This window comes from Spea bombifrons, chromosome 4, assembly GCF_027358695.1.
Source record: "Spea bombifrons isolate aSpeBom1 chromosome 4, aSpeBom1.2.pri, whole genome shotgun sequence".
Lineage (NCBI taxonomy): Eukaryota > Metazoa > Chordata > Amphibia > Anura > Pelobatidae > Spea > Spea bombifrons.
In genome coordinates, this window is record NC_071090.1 from 20,063,550 (window position 1) to 20,086,765 (window position 23,216).

The 23,216-nt window shown below is 38.7% G+C and overlaps 2 protein-coding genes across 3 annotated transcripts in view; both read right to left on the minus strand.

Annotated features, from left to right (window-relative positions):
- FLT4 (fms related receptor tyrosine kinase 4) overlaps positions 1-23,216 on the minus strand; it is an 88,335-nt gene that overhangs the window by 27,591 nt on the left and 37,528 nt on the right. For both annotated transcript variants that reach the window (XM_053463610.1, XM_053463609.1), the window contains exons 2-8: positions 11,477-11,573; positions 6,807-7,081; positions 5,690-5,799; positions 5,259-5,421; positions 4,636-4,775; positions 3,538-3,709; positions 3,017-3,134 (exon numbers count right to left, since the gene is read on the minus strand). In XM_053463610.1, coding sequence (XP_053319585.1) covers positions 3,017-3,134; positions 3,538-3,709; positions 4,636-4,775; positions 5,259-5,421; positions 5,690-5,799; positions 6,807-7,081; positions 11,477-11,573 — 1,075 coding nt within the window. The remainder of the gene's footprint in view (positions 1-3,016; positions 3,135-3,537; positions 3,710-4,635; positions 4,776-5,258; positions 5,422-5,689; positions 5,800-6,806; positions 7,082-11,476; positions 11,574-23,216) is intronic.
- CSF1R (colony stimulating factor 1 receptor) overlaps positions 7,302-23,216 on the minus strand; it is a 209,624-nt gene continuing 193,709 nt past the window's right edge. The window contains exon 22 of the mRNA XM_053463613.1: positions 7,302-7,316. The gene's annotated coding sequence lies outside the window, so the exon portion shown is untranslated. The remainder of the gene's footprint in view (positions 7,317-23,216) is intronic.

The following is a 23,216-nucleotide window of genomic DNA, read 5'->3' on the forward strand; positions in this document are numbered from 1 at the left end:
AGCCTGACTAATGTTGGCTATGACTCAAAAAGCTCCATGGGGAAAATCTCACCCAAGCCAAACGCCCTTCTGACTTCTATTTGAAAGTAATCTAACAACAAAACTATAGAGAGAGAGCCAGGAGCCAGGGCCCAACCTAGTGCAGTTCAGATGGAATTATATTATATTTGAATGGATACACGAGGCAAAAATATTAAAATGCACTCATTATTTAGAAAATAAAGGGAAAAAATGCCCGACAGTGTCCAGCCCAATTAGTCTGCCAATGTTTCTAACTATTGTAAATCATCAAACCTCATCTGGTTTTTGGCCTTGTCTTGTGTTCAAGATAAAGGATCCCTTGGTCATGAATATTCATAATAAAGAGACTTGTAAGGGGCAGGGGGCTGCCAATATCTTTAATCAATTTAAATGTTATCCATATTACAGCAGTCAAAGTGTCTGATAAAAGGTAATATTTTGTCTGGCTTCAGCTTTTTCACTATGGGGAATATGGCCAATAGCTTGGAATGGTTCATGAAATACAAGTTAAGAAAATAGTGAGAAAATTCAATTTTCTCCTAAAGTAGCAAATATTAAAGCCTTTGTGGAATACGCTAAAGCTAAGAGAGTTGTTTGATAGACATATCAATTCATAGCATATAAAAATACTTGGCTAACCAAACACTAATTTAAATCCCCAAATGAAACATGATTATTGGTCTTTTATTTTAGGTTGAGTATAATGTCAGTCCCAGCTGAGTCAATGAATGAGCAACAATGAAGTGTCAAGAGTAGGGGACTGGTCTCCTGTTACACTTTATAGAAATTTACATTAGCTCGGCGTAGGTAGTCGGAGTAAAAGGCATTTGCCAGAGGACGACTGGCAAAGTGGACATAAGGGTGACTGTCCACTGAGCTACTCTGATTGAAAGACCCTAGGACACTTGCAACTGTATGAATAGCCACAGGACAATTACAGTTAAGCGCCTGGTGGGCTTCAGGTTACTGCTGAGTAGGGCTTGAATGATCACTAAACTGGAAAAGGAAGTATATCTACTCTAGAACATCTAAGCCACAGGAAGAAAGGAAAAAAAAATACAAAACATAAAAAATTTTAATAACTTGAATGGAATGCTTAACATGTACCCTTAACCCCTTAACGACAATCCACGTACATGTACGGGGTTGCCGTGCAACGGGTTAACGACAATGCCCGTACATGTACGGGCTGCCGTTAAACAGCTGCATCGCCGCGATCGCGGCGTTTTCGCCGCGATCGGCGGCTTTGCAGCATCCACGGAAGCCTCCCAAGTGAGGCTGACCGTGGATCCGGGGAGGGCAGCCCTCGGCAGCCCTCCCCGGAAGAAAAATGGCCGCCGCCGCACCGATCATGAAAGATCGCGGCGGCGCCCGGCTAAAACAGCTTAGGAAGCGATCTGAATCGCTTCCTAAGCATAAATGGTGTTACTGACATGCCTCGATATCGAGGCATATCAGCAACACTAGCCCCCGATCACCTTGTGATTGCTCCGAAGAGCAACCACAAGTGCCATCCTGTGAATGACGTTGCCGTCATTCACAGGATGGAATTAACAATAGATCTTAGTTCACAGAGGGTCTATCCAGACCCTCTTGTGAACTCTCGAGCTCCTCCTGCAGGTTGAATGCAGGTACTGCATCCAACCATGCAAGGTCAATGGAGCCCAGCTCACTAATGAGTGATTAGTAAAAAAAAAAATTTAAAGAAATTTTTTTAAAAAATGTTTAAAAAAATAAAAATAATATGGTAACATATAAAAATCCCCACTGTCACCAAAAAAAAAAAAAAAAATTAATAAGCAAGTCCTAAAATTCTTTATCTTTACAAAAATTCCAGCATGGAAAGAGTTAAAATATTGGCATTACAAATGCCCATAGGGTGTCTCGTATTAAAAAATGCATGAGTGGATGGGATAAATTGAATTGGCCGGGTTCAAAGGTGTCCCAAATATGGGACATGGGGGCAGTAGGATCAGATGTCTAAATGGCCAAAAAATACACACCTCACAAAGGCGGCCTTTTACCTCCCAAATAACCCAACAAACCCATGCATGTGGGGTATCACTGCGCTCAGGAGATGTTACTGAACACATATTGGGGTGTTGTTTGACACGGACATATACCAGGAGCGATAATTTTATACCTGAAGTACAACGTGTGTGGAAAAAAATACAAAAAAATTTACTACCATAAAGTTTCACAAAGGCTGGTGGTAAAATTAGTGCATGGAAAGGGTTAAATTACCAGCATGTGAAATACCTTGGGGTGTCTAGTTTTTAAAAATATATGACTTGATGGGGTAAATTGCATTGGCCGGCTTCAAAGATACCCGAAATGGCACATGGGGGGAAGAATTACCAGATTTGGAAAAAAAGGTTTTGAAATAGCAAAACGCTACCTGTACTTATTGCCCCATAACGTGCAGAAAAAAGCAAAAAAACATAAAAACATTGGGTATTTCTAAACTCAGGACAAATAGTAGAATCTATTTAGCAGGTTTTTTCATTCGTTTTTGCAGATGAGTAAAAGTTTTTTGTTTAAAAAGTGAGAAAAAGTAATTTTTTAACAAAAAATCCCCATATTTTATCATTTTTTTTATAGTAAATTAGATGATATGATAAAATTAATGGTATCTAAAGAAAGCCCTGTTTGTCCTGAAAAAAACAATATATAATATGTGTGGGAGCATGAAATGAGAAAGAAGAAAATCACAGCTAAACAGGAACACCGAAAAATGTTAAAATAGCCATTGTCCCACAATATACTACGAGTAATAACCCCTATTGTCCTTAAGGGGTTAAAGTGCCATTTGTTTTTCAATATTTTCATAGAAAATAGTTTATTAATCATTAATCCAGTAGCTTTCACGAAATAAAAGGCATCAGATCCCTGATCTAAAGTAACAATAGAGCTCATGTTCTAAGCTGCTCCCAACACATGGCTTCAAAATCTTGGAGTTAATGCACTACAATAACAAACAGAATACACATCATACCACTGGAATGAGGGAGGTGGGTATGCCGAGACTTTAACCGACAGCTTTACTATCTTTTCTCCAGCTGTGGCCTCTATCACCTTCTTCTCCTTGTTCTCTACACTGATGAAAGGTTTTTCTAGGAAAAGAGAAAAAAGACGGCAACACCAATTAGATGGGGATTTCAAGCAAATACAAACAGCAAAAGTATAGAAGGGTGGAAGAATATGACATTTATTATAATGAATTATCACATTACTTATTACTAAGACAATAGACTATGATTAGCTAAAAATAAGGAGCCAAAATAAACTAAATAGCTAATAATAGCATTATTAATTAAACATTAATCATAACATTTTAGGTGCTTTATGTGGTCTTGCAAGGGGAAAATTGATAAACGCTTGTATTGTTATAGCCACAAAGCAGGCACTTGTTGAGATTTATCAAAATCCATTTAACTGTTTGGCATAAGAAACAGTGAATCCAGAAAAAACGTATCATCAAATCCTAACCCTTCCCAATTCTCTACCATTCTGTACCATGTACAATGACCTCGCAGCTCTCCTGGTATTGCCACGTCTCGCTGATAGCATGGCAAACGTACTTCCCCAGGTCTGCCTGGCTTACGTCAGGCACAGTCAGTGTACTGTACATCTCGGTGTGGTCCTGCTGTGGCCGTCGATCGGAGTTCTCGATCACATAGCGATCAGTCTACAAAAAGAAATTGAGCAGTAAGCTACAATGCACAGATACGGTTTCCTGGCCATAGTGATAGCACTGGTGAAGCAGTGGCTTAGGGGGGAAGATATTTTAATATTAACTGTTAAGATGATACTTGCATGGTGGTTTAGCAGTTGACTGTTTATGACTTGTTCAGCTCAGCTGCATGACATCTTATAAGCATAAATATATTGGAAAGTCCTCATCTATATGGAAATGAATGCAGCAAAGGAGGGCCGGACTGGGGATGTCTAAATGGACCTGTACATTAATGACAGCAGCTTCCAAATGAGGCCCCTGGCTAGAAAGAGGCAGATGCCCATTATCAGATGTATCCAAATGTGTATTGCACACTCCAGGACCTCATCTGCTGGAATGGCATTATCAGTAAGTACTTGATCCAATTGGACTCCAGCCAGCCAGGCATTTGCCCAGTGTGCCAGATAGCCTACTAAGTGCAGGTCACACCACATACTCCTCTAAATAAGCCGGACTAGGGTTGAGCTGATTCACCCATGAATTTGTACCATTGCTACACCTATGACGGACCTTGAGAACCTACCAGAGAGGAGCAGGACACGGCCTTCAACAGACAAGCTGTTACATTGGATGCGAGTTACAGATTCTAATGTGTCATGGCTCACTTTAATTGGCAAATTCTGCTGTAATACATGGGATGGGCAGAGGGGAAGATCTAGAGGTCTTCAAAACATTGCTCCAAGAACCAGCTTGGCAGGATATTGCTATACTAAAACAAATGTTTATAAGTTTATTTGGCAGGGTAGTCCCTATGTTTCTAGCTTCCAGGGGTTTCCGAAATTTCTGGCAAATTTCTATAAAATAATAACAATAATAATTATTATAAGTAACCTGTAAAGCGCTGTACACATGTCTAGAAATGCTAAGAAAATCATTACCATTTTACCAGGATAGTCCCAGTTAAAGTTGACTGGGGTATTGAATTCAGCTGTCACGGTGCAGTTCAAAACTAACTGGTCTCCGACCAATAACTCCACAGTGTTCTTTGGAATCAGTTGCATATCATAGAACTGGATTCCTGCGATGAGCACACAAAATATACACGACAAAGCTTCAATACTTGAATTAAAAAGGAATTATACATTCAGCACTTTGGGATTTTTTTCCTATCCATAAATGCACTGTTTTTGACGCATGCAGCTAAAGCCTTCCGATATGTTAGATTTTCTGATCCATGTTAGCTGTGTATTAAAATGCAAAGAGAACACCGCAGGGAATCAATCCACATTCATTTAATAATTCACAAACAATAACAGGTGTACAAGCCATTGCAATTGTCATCTACTACCACTTCTGCTGTAATATTATACCACTTCTATGCCACCCTTTAAGTGAAGTAAAACCTCCTTACATTAAATCTAAGCCTTCGACTCTCAAAGTTTTAGACCATGACCTCTGATTCTAACATTTCTCCTTGTTTCGAATACACTTCCCTCTTGTACTAAATTACTAAATGATGTGCAAATTTTGCAGTCAAATATATTGATGTTTACTTTCTTACCTGTAAAGTGGACAAAAAAGTAATTGGATAGAAACTCTTTTCTGTCAATGACAGTTCTACACCGCAGTAGGAGGGCATCTCTTATCCTTTCTGTAGGAACCAGCATTCCTTCTTTATTGTCCCATGTAACACTCTTTCCATCTGGTTTAATGACTGAATTTGGCTAAAGGAAGACAGTCCTTGATTACTCTATCAGCTTTAATCACATATTTTAGGCTTTTAAGGAGCTCATGTTGGTTATTAAATCCGTATACAAACTAAACCTGGAACAATGTTTACTTTGAGCTGTAAAGTGTTAATTTATTTAAATAAAAAAAATAGTTACATATTGTTTTGTAAAATATAAAATATTATTTTGTAAATTAACAGATGTGCTATGTTGAAAATATCACTAAAGCTTCTGAGAAATAAAAGCAATTTTCGGCCCTTACCGTGTACAGTGTTACATTAAGGTCTGGAATTGATACGAGGCATGGAACTCTGGTGCTTTCCTTAGTAATTAGTAGCGTCCCGAGATTGTTTATAAAAGGCTGCTCCCAATCTGAGGAGATAACAAAAGGCCTGAAGAAGACATCTACTGCATTCATAAAACAGAGTTAGTCCGAGTTTGATTGGTCACAATGGAGCAGGCAGGACAGTGCCACAAGGTCTGCACAAGCACTACACCTATAGCACGTTGGCCGAAGACCCCTTTGTAGTTGAGCTGTGGTGTATTATGGGGGAACAAATTAAAAACATAGAATTTGACAACATATAAAATCAATTTAGCCCATCTAGTCCACTCATTTTGTACTCCTGCAAAAACCTCAAAACTTATTTGGTCTTCTGCCCTGTCTCAGATTTAGGTAACCTTATGGCTATGTAATGCATGGTTAAATCTACCTTTTAACTTCTACCACTTCTTCTGGTATTCTCACAGTGTTAGACTACGGTCTCCTGTTCTAGCATTGTTCTAGCATTTCTAATCCTTTTAAATATCCTTCCCTCTTGTACTTTGTTACGCATACTCTCCCTCTGTTCTCCAAGCTACTGTTTCCTTAGAATGTTTATCCTGCACCCACAGGACTCCAAGGCATGGGGGACTCCCTCTCTTGGACATGGCACAGAAAATAAGAAACTGGCAACAGCACTCTAATCCTGTCAAGTAGCCAATCAAGGGAGAGTCTCCATGATACTCAAAATGTATGCATGCGATACATGCTATGATTAGTGGGCAGGGGTAACATCATATAGGGGTGGGTCCAGCCTAGGTACCCTTTGGAGGGGTGGAGAGTGGATGGGGGTAGGTGTGTGTGAGCAGGAATAGGCATGACCAAGCACTATTTCCTTACCTGGAGCTTGAATATGCTAACCTTGAGCTCTAGGGAAGCAGGGCTTCACCCTGAGAATCCAAGTAAAACTCAGCAAGTTCCTTGGTACGCACATATGTTTCTTCTTTTAGATGAACTTGATAGAAACGTCTATATATACTGTATTTCCAGGCCCACATTGTGCAAACATTTTAGCTGACTTAGTCAACACAGCCTGTGATGACCCTGGTCCTCTTACCTCTCACAAATACATGGATGCTGGCAGCAGTGGTCCCTTTGATCTTGGCATCGATGAATTTGTAGTGGCAGCAGTAAGAGCCGGTGTCATTAGCTCGAGCACCAACCAGCTTAAACACCTTGCAGTAAGGCTTGCCTGCGACACCGTCACACTCTTCCTCTGTCACCGTGCGTCCGTTGCCGGTATTTACAACCACCCCAGCGTCTTTATATTTTGTGTCGATATCTGTGTCTTTAGAGCCCCCGGGCCACGACCACTGCAGGGGCCGCTGTCCCCTACCAAGGACAAGATAAAAGTTATAAGTTATAATTTTGTCATTTACATGTAAGCAAAATATGTCTTGTCATACACCAATATTGAATATGTATATTTAAAAAAAGTATAGGCATTATAATTGTATTGTCATAATATAACATATTGCTGTATAATTTGCATACCTGGAACTCCCCAAGGTAGGCTACCCAGAGCTCTCTCTTCTAGGGGACTGGCTACCCATGCACAGGTGTGGAGCTACCTGAACATAGTTGAGGATGGGAGTAGGCAGGGGGTGGTCAAATGTTGCTACCCTGCCCAAAGAAAAATTACACTGACATGGAGACCTGAGGAAGCAGGGCTTCAGCCGGAGACTCTGGATCAGACCTTGGTGTATGACAAGTTATAGTTTGCTTGCATGTAAAGATAACCGAAGAGCTCTTTCCCTGAGATCTGAGTCTGATTGAACATCTCCTTTTGTAATAGAGCGTAATGAAAATCAAAAGTTGTTTGTGGTGTGAACTACTGCAGAGTTTACTCAGCAAAAAAAATAAATAAAAACAATTCAGTTAGAGGATGTTTCCGAGGCTGGAACCAAGTTCATGGAGAGATGTGTGTTGAATCATTAGTTCTTTATTCTAGACATATTAATCAATTACGATTGTGTATCTTATCATAAAATGTACTTTTCAAAGTAACACACTGCCTGATGACAACCTAATCTCCAGGAGGCACCTGCAATACGCTGATTTAGTGGTAAAGCCGGTTAATTTTATGTACTTTTTTTCATGGTGGTCCACAGTTATGTTATTCTATGACACAGCTGGACTTAATTATAAAAGCAGGGGAAACTCAAGAATTGAAGACGGGAATGAATAAGGACTCTAAGGGGAGAGATGAAAAGGTTTGGATGTATTTCCACTAAAGGTCCTTAGAGGGAGAGAAAGGCAATATCACTTGACCCCACCGATTATGAGTAAATTTAATAGGGTCCTTAGCCCCAGCTTCGGCTCTCTTTAATTCCAAACAATGTGTTGGAACTAGCTACATGTGGATATTAGAGGTTGCGTGAATAATAGGCTTAGTGACTGACAGATTGTTAAGAGAAAAAAAAGGTGAAACAATTTGAACCCAGGGGTTTTTACTGTATTTTTGCCAGTTTTTAGAAGTTCACTTAAGAACAATTCTTCTCTTCTACAAAGGATTCCTTTAGTTAAAAAAATGGAAAAACGGCTTCATAAGGCATACTGCGTGAAAACTGCTTCTGTGTCCTTACCCAAAATTAATACCTTTTCATGGGCACATACAAAAAAAGGAAATTAAAGTTACATAAGGTTTCGGGAATATGGTGGGAATATGCCGTTACCTTGGTTGCCTTGGTAATGTCTACCTTGTAATATTTGCCAGTATTTACAAAATATTAGATGGGTATACTTTGGCGTCATTTTCTTCAGCCGCAACTTAAATGTTAAGTGAATAAACCCCTCTGTTTATCCTTCGTTGTAGACCATGACTGGACTGTCGATGTTGTGGCGGCCCTGATACGTTAAGGCCAGTGGCCACCTGATGACCTGGATGGGGCAGATGGCTTCATATACACAACCGCTATGCTTTTATGGTAGTGCGTCCGGGCATATCCAGCCACTTGCCACATCCTACTGCATCTAATCTCTATCCTCTAAATTGTAAGGTCTTTTGAGCGTTTTGTATAAAAAAAAAGGAGTCTGAAGGATGAGGTGAAACAAGGTTAGTCTCATTAAGCAAATATGCATTAACATTGCACTTCAAATGAGGTTTATTTGTTTCAAGACTTTACTATCCCTTTAACTAGCTAAGGTTTTGGAATATTGCCCCTCGGAGTCTAAAAGCATATGTTAAACCCCCAGAAAAGCACGTTAAACTTTTTATATTGTGGTCATTAGTCTGGTGTCAATGACTTTCATTGTTTTGATGTTGCAGTTAGAGTGTGGGTGCCTGGGACTCATAATATGAACACAAGACGTAATCCTACTTAAAGGTGAAGTTCAGCTTTACTACATATGGGGGAAAAGTCTAAATACTCCCTCAAACTATTTCTTTTTCATAAAGGAGTGAAGATTCAGACACTGATTTGTACTCCTCTCTATCCATTTTTCTTTGAGTTCTGCATTAGCATCTTTACTTCAAGTATAGAAAGTTACGTGTGAAGTCCTGATTTGGGTACTATTGCCCGGTCTTGCTGAGCTGCCCCGCTGTCCCCTAACTGGCCTTCGGTTGTGAAATCGATCGAAGTCTATGCTTTTGGAATACAGACCTCATGCTCCCATGCGGTCTCACCCTTGAGCCATGTGCTAAAATGTGACATCATATCCTGTCGTTCTCCAATGCATCTCAATTTGTTAAGGTGTCAGGTCCCGGCCCAGCTCCTAGCCACACGCCCCCTGCATCTAATCACGCACCCCAACAAAGGTATCCACTTTTGGGCGCCTGAAATGTCCAGGGTATGGTAACGTCCCTTCTGCTCTCCATGATTTTAGACAGTTTTGGCTGGGTGCTAGAACTGGATGGAGGTGAGTAACGCACACAAGTGTAGTTATGTGTAAGAAATGTGTTCCACCAAACGGATCTCCTTCAAGGGACTGGTGAGGTGCAGGGAAACATGCCAAATGTATACAGAGAGTTCTGATTAATACTCAACTATCATTTACATTAAAGTGCAGAGGGGGACTAGAGTATACCTTTAAAAACATTGTGTCCTGCACAATGCAGTCTTATAAGCTATTCTGTTAAAAAACATTCTGGTCACCCTAATGTCAGTGGCGTATTCTAGCCCAGGGCTATAGCGGCAGGTCTGTTGTATAAGGAGCCAATTGTCGCCACTCAATGGGCCCATTAACACTATGGAGGACTGTGCCCAGTGGACACAGTCTTCCATAGTTTCTTTTCGCCCAGCCCAGTAAGTCCTAAAAAAACGTTGTGATTTGATGTTATATCTCAATGTCCAGTAGTAAGGACTGCGGCATGAAGAGGGAGGCTGGATAAATACGCCACTGTCTACTGGATCGATGACAAATAAACACTACGTTGGGGATGCTATAAACTGCACGAGACACAACATTTTAGTTCTACAAGTGTAAGAAAAGTATTTGCTGCTTCTTAAAAAATATTTCTTATATTATTAATTAAGAACAAAGGAATGTTAAATGTGATTACTATGCTGGACAGTAAATGGGGATAACAAGTTCCGATCACAGATCATTTGGAATGTAATCGTTCCTCTGCAATTATGCAAATCAAGAAACACTATATTCTAAACGTATTCTTAATTGCCATTTTAGTTATTGTTGTCACCTCTAGTTAGACATAGTGTGATATAAAGCTGTTAATATTCTTTTAAAAGTCAGGCTAAGAATTCTGACCTAATTCTCCAGCTCGATGAATTCTACAAATTCAGCTTTTCAATACTTATGCATCCAGTGCTCCATTTCCAAAGAAAACTGGGAACATTTTCAAATTCAATTCATTATAGAGCTAGAAAAACAGTGCCCTGCATTTTGGATCTTGGACAGGCATATGTGATTAGCAAAGACATTTTTCCTCTGCTTCTCAAATATTAAATCCTGGGGCTAGGATCAACAGATAGACATCAAGGCGTGCATCTTAAAAGACGACTTGGAGCACAGAAAGTTCATATTTGCTAGTGTACCTTGCTTTTTTGTTATTTGTCCTGCACACAGAAATAATAGGATTGGAATTCCAAAGTTCAGATCCTCCAAAACAAGTAAAATATAACATTTATCAATAACTGTCTGGAATCATCTGCTTCTAAAACAACCGGATTGCCATACCGCTGAGTTAGCGCATATATTGAGCACTAGTATTTTCCAATGCCAATGTAGACAAGCAGACATGGTTCAAAGATGGCTATACCCAGTTTTATTATAGAGTCATTGTTATAAAGTTTTACCAGTCATCAAGTTTTTTATGGAAATAATCCCACAACTACAGTACAGTATATATTGGGGTACTTAGACGTAGTGGCGGTTAAAAAATGTTAGGGTTTGCTTCCCCTTCTGTATTTTGTGTGTGTGTGTATATATGTATATATATATATATATATATATATATATATATATATATATATATATATATAATATATATATATACTAGATGCCAGTTAAAGCAAATGTTGGATTTTGGGTACACTGAAGCAAAACAAAATAAAATAAACTATGCATTTTATTTTGATCCATAGCCCTGCAGAAATATCTTTAAAAAATTTATAATAATAATATATAAATGTTCTACATACATGTGTATGCATCTATATATAACTAAATATATTATTAAGCAATACATTAAAATAATACTTGGTTGGTATTATGATATTGGCATTTTTAGCAGATATTCAGGTTTTATGCTTTTTAAATATTTCTTACCTGCAGCTAATGGTTAATGTGTCATTGGAGTTGATGACAAGTTCTTCCTCTGAGATGTTAAGAGTAGGTGGGATCATAGAATATCCACACACCAGATCTGAGAAGAAAACGAGAAGCAAAGTCAGAGTCTTGTTTCACATCCCAAATCACTGTAGTTAATTGAAGATGAAGTCCCGGCCATTTAGTTGGCAAATGACCCACCTCCCACCTGTGTCAACATCTTCAAGAAAGCAAAACAATGTTCTATTCATATTCAGGCAGAAACTCTGGGGAATGTGTTATGTCAAACTCAATGTGGCATGGGCTCTGGACTTCATAGTAAAGCCGAGGCAGCTTCTAATAACCTTTCTTGGAAGCATTTATGATCACGTTCGTTGTGTCAATGGTGGGACCTTAATTATTCCATGTGTTGTATTTGATTGCTACACAAACCCCTGAAATAATTGACTAGCTTACTTATTTAAAAATCCTGGTCGTTTGTTTTTTTCTTTTCCAAGTTGGCTTTGAAAATATACCATTTAAGACAATTAGGACTAAATGAACCAAAACAGAAAGCTTGGCAGAATTTCAACACTAGGTAACTCTGTATCTTTTGACAAAGAGCAGAGGGAACGAGTATCCGATGACATTTATATTCAAAATACAGATTTATTCCTTGACAGCGGGTGGTAAAAGGATTACGTTTGCTGATGTGACCACATCAGATGAGATTTGTCATAATTGAGACACTTAAAAGTTAATTAATTACAGCTGGAATTATTAGAACTCAATAAGGGCTCCTCTTTCAAATGTCCTCTGTTTAAAAGGTACCACCAGTCTTAGGCAGGACTATTGGTTGAATATAGAAACATAAGCCAATCCAAAGGCAGTATTTTAGCTTCCCCCTAATTGACTCCATGTTGTTTTTAGCACTACCCCATTCCAGCAATCCCCATGCCATCTTAATCCAGACAAGATAATAATAGTCTTTGCGATAACTTAACCTCAACAGAGATGTCACCACAAGACCTCTCATTTCTACAATGCATCTTTGTATTGGCTACAAGGAGCTAAAAGCCACAGACATTTTGACACCATTGCTCCCAATCCCTAAAATCACCCACAGGGATATTTCACATTACCTACAGGCTTTCTGCCTGCTAATCTGGCTATATATATACAGTATCTCACAGAAGTGCGTACACCCCTCACATTTTTGTAAATATGTTATTATATCTTTTCATGTGACAGCACTGAAGAAATGACACTCTGCTACAATGTAAAGTAGTGAGTGTACAGTCTGTATAACAGTGTAAATGTACTGTCCCCTCGAAATAACTCAACACACAGCCATTAATGTCTAAACCTTGGCAACAAAAGTGAGCACACCCCTAATGTCCAAATTGGGCCCAAAGTGTCAATATGTTTTGTGTGGTCGCCATTATTTTTCAGCACTGCCTTAACCCTCTTGGGCATGGAGTTCACCAGAGCTTCACAGGTTGCCACTGGAGTCCTCTTCCACTCCTCCATGACGACATCACTAACCAGGGACAAAAAATGTTCTAGTGCTATACTATTTATCCTGACTTCTGAAATGGGGGGCTATTATCTGGTCTGGTCAGTACCCCAGGAAAAAACCCTTAATGTAAATTACATTTAAGATGGTATTTTGTTAAATGTTTAGTAACAAGGCTGATAAGCAAGCTGACATTTGTAGCAGCTTCCATAAATTGTATCTATGCTCCTTGCAGTTGATTTATAAACTGTGCGTTTGACACAAATCGTTCAGTACACGTTGTACAAACAGTGTGTCCGTTACTGAAAAGCTGACACAAGTGAAACAAAATAGAGTGTCAGTGACATTTTCAAGGTGGCACTGTATATCAATACTAAAAATGACCTAATTTTATGGTATTTTATTAAATAGAGATCCACATTACATGCAAATTATTTGGCGGTGACATTTGTGTAGGTAATAGTGATTAATGAGGCTTTATTCATGGGCGTATTCGCCTACTTTAGAAAAGAAAAAAAAACAATGTTGTTTTTGTGCCTTGAACTAGTACAATGTAAAAAAAAAAATAAATAAATAAAAGGGAGTTTTTCTTCAACAAAAACGTATACTAAACAGCTGAGGACACAAAGACACAATATAACACCCTACATCCCCGCTAATGCTTTTAATCAAAAATAATCAAAAGAACAACATTTTTTTTAAAGAACAAATGCAAAGTGTCCCGCGATCTTCAGAACTGACACACATTTGGACCTAAATCCTACTTTTCTTGCCTTTGGTTATGTGATGACCAGACTGTTTGGCATGAAACCATGGAGACATTTTTATTTGCAATGGTGAAAACAAGTGTTACAAGAATTATGCGTTCAGATATACTCCAAACTAGGTAATAAGTCTGCTCTTTATCTAATATTGGGGTTATTAAAGCTCTACCAGCACTGACTGGTGACGTGTTTTTGATGATATTATGTAATATTGTTTCATACCAATTCAGGGTAAGCTGATCTTTCATTTTAGCCTTTCATCTGAAGGTTTATTCACATAAAAACAAAGAGATTTCTGTAGCAATATAATGATCAGGGACAGTTTTTATGTCACATGATTAAAATTAAATCATGTCAACAAAAATTCTAACTTTTCGAGTATTAGTCCAACCTATAATTAAGATATTATTTAGATGGCAGTGCTCAGTCATATCCCTGGATATTACATATCTACAGGCATTTGAAAGCATTTGAGATATTCTTCTTTAGCTATGTCCATATAATTAATTGAGTAGAAAAGGGTTTCCTAAATTCATTTTTTCATTTGACACTTGAAAAGTTTAAAATGTTTATTTAAAGTTGAAGCTAAACTAGCATTGATGCTATTTCCCTAATGCTATTTCCTAGGTTAGAAAAGGAATTTTAGTTATCCATATAAAAGCATTTCAAATTCTTCTAAAAACCCACTTACAAAGCAAAATCATACTTTCTTTCATTTTAGGGCAATTTGTGCAGCTATCTTGTCAGACTGAATTTCCCACTAATAACAAAATTCCCTTTAGGATCACCGTTTCTACAAGATCGTATACATTCATCAAATAAGTGTCACACTGAATGTAGAATGCCATAGTTGTTTGACAAAATAATTACAGAAACTGTTTGTCAGAAAAATACTAAATCAGAGTAACAATCATGTAGCAGGCCCAACCAAGGCGACCAAAAGCAAATTTAGTCTAAGATGAATCTTCACTGACCAACTAAACACATTAGAAACACTATACTGAAAGAATCCAGTCATGGTGATTAGTGGCCTACAATCAGTGGACATATATGAAAGTGTAACTGAAAATAGTAATATAGTTGATGGTCAACACACAGAACAGGTAGACAGTTGACCAATCTATTAACAAACCATAAAGTTGTAAGTTGAATCATAGAATTATCTTGAATTACGTTAGTCAAAACCACATGGTTGAGTTGTCCTAGGTCACGATTGAATTTACGATCACTACTGTTGAGTTGTCTCTCGAGTCTGTCAATAGCACAGGTTGTAATTGAGTCTGCCAGTTGGTTACTGAGTTAAGCTGACAGTTGAGTCGCTCATCAAGGCTATCAGTCCTATTGAGTTTAATGGAATTCTGGTTTATCACCATATCTGGAAACTTCCTTGGATAGCCTACCTGGAGCTCTCCTTCTTCAAGGACAGTGGAGGAGCAAGCCACACATATGGGTGTGATTTGCTGTGAGTATGAGCAGGACTAGCTCTAAACAGGCTTTGGTGGGTGGGAAGTGGGTTCAGTAGGCAGGAAGTGGATCTGGGAGTCAAAGGCTTTGCATAAATAATTGACAATATTCTTTATGCAAGAATTGACCTGGAGATGTTACTAAGGCACCAGGAATTCCCAGGTATGGTCATCACCTTCAAGTTGAGTTGAGTTGTTTTTTTTTAAGTTGGAGACTTATTTCATCTGGACAGACAACTTCAATCAAGGGGCTCTGTTTCTGTACTCAATTTCAATAAATATTTTTATGTTTTTTCTTGTGAGCTGACATTCAAGGAATCTTGAATTAAGTTTAATGGTAAGTAACAGAATTCAGTCACCTTGACATGAAGAATGCTTCACAGCTTGATTATTTTTGAGGTGATAGACAAACACAAAGAAAGACATCTCAAGTACAGACATACGGTTTATTGCTTTGTGCAACATGATTCTGCCTTGACATGTTTGGCAGAAAATTTGACGCTGCATTATTTTCATTCACAGGTTGTACGTTGTAAAGTGGTTTAATACATTTTGGAGTTTTATTTTAAATGTAAGCAGAAGTTTGATGGTGCCTGGTAAAATAGACAATCTTTTTCAAACCAGTGTTGTATTTATCTTCGGCGCTACCCAAGGGCTAACCCACTGTCACTGCGGATATATTATGTCAGATCCCGTCACTCCATCTTTAACAGATGTATAGCACATGATCAGAAAAATATATTGTCTTTATGCAAAACGTACTATGGATGAATTCACATATGTTATGATTTTTATAATGCATTTCTTTAAATGTTAATTTAAAATGGAATGATATGTTTTGACTCGCAAACATGTGTAATGAGTTTTACCATCTACATTTCATGAAAAATGTGTTGAAAAAACAATCAGTTCGTGCCACTTCCAAATAAATAGGGAGATGGCCATGTATATTTATTTTTCTTAATTAAAATAGAAATAGTAGATGATTGATATTTAATAGACAGGATGAAGTATTTCTCCTAACAACTGCTAACTAGTACTTTTACATACATTTCTGAAATGTTTTTAAAACCACTGATTTGGCTATTTAGCATCTTAAAAAATTAGGAGCAGAAAATAATCTCACAACTCTGTCATGATATGTATCTACACTTGCTCATCAAGATAATATCTGGCTCCCATAATAATCTCTTTGGGTTCTTAGATTTTAGAACCCGGAGCCATCCCTCTAAGGGTTGATGGGCCTGTTAATGTCAGTGGGCGGAACTGCTCCAATCAGTGGGCGGGGTGATGGTGTTGCAGGCGGGGCTAACCCCAAATGCATTGCATTTATAAGGGGTAAGAGGGAAGGGGTGGAGGGGTGTGGGTCGTGCCTAAATACAACCCGAAGACTTTGTGCATTGTTCTGGAGACCCTGCAAAGCAGATCTTCACCAGGAGAGTTCCCAGTTGGCCTCATTTGTTCCTTATGATACATACAAGGATATTTAAGTGGGGTGCTGATATACACTTCTGTTTTTGTTTCCTAACTTTCCAATAATTTATGTTACTTTTGTTTATCTGAGACATACTTCATGTAACCTGGCTAGCTTACTACAAAAGACACAATATATTGTTTTTTTTTAGGTATTTACCAAATACTAAAAGTATTAGGTGGGTGTTTACTATATATAGTACCACCGCTTAGAGGAGCAAATTAGCAGGTATACTATAACCAATGGAAATATAATAGGTGTTGAAGGTAACACAACTTTCTTGAGAACTTGACTTTTATTGCTTGCATCTCAGTTCATATACTATACTTATTAGAAAATATTTGTGTCTAATATTGTGCCAACACTTGGCAGGTCTATTCACTAAGATTCATGTTGTCAGACAGGTTACAGAGTAGTTGTCAAGTTAGACATTGGGAGTCTCTGTCAAATTGCTATAGATTTGCACTCAACAACTGTCCCATTACTGATACAATGATTGATGCTGAGATCTTTTTCTTAACAACCCACTATGCATTACCAGTCAAGTGGAGTCAAGACAAATTCAATTGGGGTTAAGTTGGCAATTTAGCCGACTTTAGCCCGATCAGTCGAATTGACCGGATCAACTTGACACAATCTCCAAATTGATGCAAGCTGAAGCATTTGTGAATATACCCTATTACATTTTGGCTTTCAATCCTGCCCCACAGCCATACTATGGACTACAGAAAGATAAAGTGTTCATATGGAGAGTCATCTTACTTCTAGTACTGCAATCATTATTCCATTGCTTACAGAGAAAACAAAACATTGCGATAGAGTAGAGAATATTTTCAACAATAAGGTAAAAAAACACTAATAAAGAGATTTTGCAGGAGATCCAAACTTGATGGGCCGGAGATGAAGTAGACTACGGGGTTGCTAAATTCTTGTGTGTGTTCCATCAGCATTAAGAAAGTATCCATGGGCCAATAGTATCTGAGTACTAACTACTATTTGTAAAAGTTGACCTCGGAGGACAAGGAGAAATATGTGCCCTGTGGATATAAAACTAAATGAAAGCATTTTTAGTGAAATCCCTCTCTGATGTAATAACATTTATTAAAACAAAATATTTTCAGATCCTTGGGTGCAAGCTGATTAGAACACAAATATGCAACATTTTTTCTTTTGAGGTTATTCTAAGGTAACCCTAATTCTGACGATATATTTTTGTTTGCCATTATATATATAGAGAAGAATCCAGTGTTTAGAGACCTTCTGTGCCCGGCATTCAATTAAAGGAGCATTCCAGCCCTATTTTCATGTTAAATGCTCATTGGATTCCATTGTGCAAATCCTCCAATGCATATCACTGCATGCAAATTGGTGGCAGCAATTTTTAGTTATTGGAGTCAGAAAATTACAGTTCTGTCTCATTCAACTACTTTATTCAGCTCAGTATAGCCTCCTCCTTGGACGGGTCAGTTGTCGCGAACACTGAAATTTACTAAATGAAAAAAATGTTTTGCTCATGGTTGCCAGAGTTTGTAAATTAATAACAACTAGAGGGTTAAACAGGGTACATTTGAGCCTAGATTTGATCATTAGGGCTTAATTATGAAAATATACTTGTGTCTAAATCTGAACGGCAAAAGCGTAACCATGGATTTGTGCCTGGGTCTGACTGTTTGTAGAAAACGGTTCTTATGGAGTTATTCTACTAGTTCATTTGAATCCAAATTGGGTTTTAAGACGGTAATTCAGCATGAGGTTTATTTCAATGATATTGATAATGTTACAATATACTAATCAAAAAGTTCTGGTTCCTTCTATCCTTTCTAATTTATGTCTAAAAATACGCACCAACTCATACCCCCATAACTATAGTTAAATCGCATTAAAACATTTTCTCCTATAAAAGCAGAACCGGCCGTGCTGTCTATTCAAGATAGTAGAATCAAGTAAAAAGCAAAATAACAAATAAAACCAAGATGCATATGGTAGTGGCCCAAACATATCCAAATCAAAGCAGCCTACGGGGTAGTTTACCCGCTTGTCACTTCATCATAACCTGGACTGGGTGACCTCTTGTTTAGATAGGCGGTATTTTAATTTAATTAGTCTAGGTACTTAACTGAATTGGAAAATGTAATTGAATTAGCCATAATGAATAATATAAACCTTATTTTTAACCCCTTAAGGATAATGGGCGGTCCCTAAACCCATTGAAAACAATGCATTTTGAGCCCGTACATGTACAGGCTTTTTCATTAAGTGGTTAAAATATGACTCCAATATACCAATTCTACTGTACTATTCTATTTGAACAGGGCTTAACATAGTAGGTTGTTAGGGTTTAAGGCTTTTAAACGACCAATTTGTAGACAAATTTTTCATATTCCCGCAGGTTTCAACGCGATTCCATAAAGAACCCCTAGAAACGATGTACTCATCAAACACATCATGAAATATCCATCACTATTGTTCACAACGAAGCCAATAGGGACAATGAAGTCATAGATAGCACCCTCGACAATTCCTAAAAATGATCTACTCGCCCCACCACCCTCTTTCATCATAAACGTAATGACATCTGTCAGTCGTAGCACATTTTAAAACATCGGTGTGGCGAGTTAAGGCATGTTCCATGCTGGAGAACGTTGGAAATCTGAGGTGTGTTATCTTTGTAAAGCTTTTTGGAAATGATGAAACTTTAGAAAGCCAAACTCAGGGACCAGAGGAAAAGTGATAAAATCTGCAACCTGCTCATTCTGAATTCTGGACTCGAATCATGTGAAAATAAGCAATTTTTTTTTTTACCCCTTTGTAAATTCCAAAAGTTACAGAAGTTGGATTGCAGCCAGACATTTTGCCTCTTAGGGGCCATTAAACCATCCAAGATGAAAAATCATTAGCACGATCAAAGATTAAACATACATTACAGGAACAATGAGTGCTTTATGTAGCTGATGGTGACGTCCTGAAATTTTGATTCCTTAATTCCCATAGCTAATGGGGGATTGTGCGCATTGCAGATAAACCTCTCTTGCCTCTCTTAAAACTTTACGCTGTACGCAAAGAGGAATTCTGAACACTTTAAATGTAAGTAAATCTTAATATCTCAAATAACAGGTCATCAATAGTGCTCACACGTCCACTGTATACACAATCAGTGCTTAATAACCCCACAGGCCCCCTGACCAAGAACAGCTTTTAAAAAGTGAAATAACTCATTTGTTGTAGAAACGGGCAAGAGAGCTTTACAATGCCTGTCAATGGAATATTAAACATTATTATTATTATTATTAGAGTTTTTATACAGATGCTTTTACGATATCTGTGAAAACATACTGCAATACAGCTGTACTGGAATCTGTTATACTAATACCACAGATGGTCCATAAGTCAATTAATTTCTTTAAAAAAACCCTCTCCTCCACCGCACTAAAATGTAGGTGTTTCATATTCAAGACATTATTGAAACATTCACCCAGCCAATAATATTTTCTAACACGCACTTGACAGAACTGTACAGACTTGCTACTCATATTTTGTGTATGTATTGTGTGTATTTGTATTGTCAAGGGGTAAAAAGGGACACAGATTGCCCAGCTGTGGAAGGGAAGTCAAGAGAACATGTGAGGAACATTAAAGCTGCTGTTCCACCTACACTAATGTAACCGAATACATCCTTAGAAGCATCATTCATGTACTATTGTATCAGAGATGCACATTCTCTACTATCCCGGCACATAACTGCTATTCATTGCATACTTTTTAGGCTGCGAGACAATTGCAAGACAATTTATGTAGTTTTGCTATAATGACATTTTGGAGACAACATTATGAATTGCTTTCATTTTACAAGTTAAGCTATTTATAAATGTATAAAAGTTTAAAGCAAATCCTTCATTACATTGCATGATATAGTAGTAACAATGCAAACAAAAATATGATTCCCCTCATTATTTTGCTGTAAATGCCAAACCTAATAATAACAATAACAAAAATGAAATGTTTCTTAAAATCATTGACTCAGCTCCCTTAGTACAATTATCAAATATATGTAGTTGTACATACATGAAGATTGCACGTGTACGCCATGTTTACTTTTTTTTATTATTATTATTTATTATTTGGGGTCAGCAGTAACATCACAGTGTTTAACAGTGATCAGGTAACTGTTTCTGCCTGCTGGCAAGGTGATCTAATGATGATCAAATGCCAACATGCAGGGACCTTATACACGCAAGGCTTCAGTGTATTAAAAGATGGTAGAAGCGCTGCTGATCAGCTCAGGATCCAGTCGCCCTGCCCTACAGAAAGCATTTTTGCATAGAGGAAGGCTTAGAGTACACAACACAAAAGGGTTATGTGACTGGCTTCATGGGTCCTCATGGCCAACTTTGTATCCCATATGCATACCTGTGAACTCTCCGGGTTTGCCCGGAGATTGCCGGGTTGCAGAAGCGGGGTCCTGAATGCCACGCTCCCCTGCCAATGTTCCCTTTAAATGGGGGTGGACTTCCCACCAACATCAGGGGAAACTCCCGTTAGCCAGAGCCCAGAAGTTCCCAGGTATGTTTTGCATGAAGTATGGTTAGTTTTACCAAAGCAGAGCTATAGTTATATTAATCTAAGGCCATCTGATAATGGGGCCCTGGTCCACCTTCCTCTACCGAGTGCCCCCCACGTTAGTTGTACCTGTTGTGACACTCAGTAACCACTTCCTACCTCCTTTCTCAATGCAGCACACTAATATTGCACATGGGGACAACAATGGGGGCCTGATTGGCCTGGGCCCAGGGGCAGCTGTCACTTTTGCACTTCATCCGTTTGTATATATAATTTAATAAACAGGACTACCAAAAAAAGCAAGATGAGTTGTGCCTACAAAGGCCATGTGCCCCATTATTATATTTATCCACAATTCTTAGTATGATATCATGCTGATAGTTTCATTACTCGTTTATATGTAAAATCTAGGGCGTCATGCCTTTAGCAGTAAACATTTCAAGGATATTACACAATTTGTGTGCTAGATATTTTGTGGCATAAACAGCACAGTCTTTTAACTGTTTGTTTGCAGTGGGAATGCACAAAGCTTTTCCAATCGAATAGGATCAGTATGTCTGCTAATCTGCAGTGATAGAACGTCTGTATATAACAAGCATAACTATAAGCAGAAGAGATGGGTGAATTGACAGGGTTAATGGAAATAAGGGAGAAGATAAGAGGTCGAGTGTATGTGAAAGTTGGTTCCGCCAGGATGATTCCTGCAGGTGTGTCCTGTTCCCGCACATGGGGTTGAGCAGAACAGGAAAAAGCAACTAAATATTCTGGTAATGAGCAGTCACGGCACGCTTAGGCCTCCTCGCTGTGAACAGACACAATTTACAGGAAAGGGAACAGGGCCACTTTTGGTTTTTCCAAAATGTATTTGCTTAAATCAGCAGTCAAATTAAATCAGGGAGATGGCTGTCATGAAATAAACACTCCAGTAGATCTTCTGTTAACTGCTTTATTCATGAAACATCTAGCATAACTCACAGGCAGTGTCTGTCATGGCTGCTGTCAGTTACTCTCTCTCTGGAGTCAGTTACCAATGTGACTCCTCCCACTCATTGTAACTTTATTAGCAGGCCTGCTCCCATGACATCTTCCTCCTTAAAGAAATAAGAACAAACACCAGCAATACATAACAATATAAAAGGTACCATCAGCAGGGAGGTAGGTAATATGCATATATTTTAAACTAAACAACAACATATTCCTGACTTGGGCATCGGGGTAGACTACCCTAGCCCCCAGTAACATAGGGATTATTCTGCCCATTCTTCATGTTACTGTACTAACTAAACATTATACAGTTTGTGTCCCTGTAACGGATTGGAGGTTTCACCACTCTGCCGCTGGAAGTTGTCTTGAAGTTATTGGAGGCAGCAGAGACCTGGGAACCTCCTGGAACAACTGTATTACGCTCTGGTTGCGAAACTGGGCATGGTCCACTATCTGCCAGTGGAGTATCAGTGCAGTGTTCCCCAGGTTGTTCTCCGCAGTCTAAATCTGGAATAGCTTGGAGATGCCTGCGGTTCCTGCGCACAGCACCTGTGTTGGTCTGTACTACATAGGAACGTGGGTCTTGAGAGTGACATATAACAGTAGCAGGGGTCTTCCAGCTTGTCTCCTGGTCTAGCTTCACCCTAACACTCTGGCCAGGGGACAATTTAGACAGAGGGCGTGCTGAATGTCTTCTGTTGTAGAAGAATTGATAAGACGTCTTCATCTTTTCGTCTCTCTCCTTCACTGCCCATGGAAGGTCATCACTTGCCGGTACACTGAGATTCCACTGAGGGACAGTGGTACGCATGTGGCGGCCCAACATGAGGTGAGCTGGACTTGTACCGGTTGCCTGCAGCGGTGTGGCCCTATAAGCCATGAGGGCTAGGTACGGATCCTGCTGTTTCAGAATATGCTTAGCAGTCTGGACGGCCCTCTCAGCAGCCCCATTGGACTGCGGGTAGTGTGGGCTAGACGTGGTGTGCCGAAAATCATATTCCTC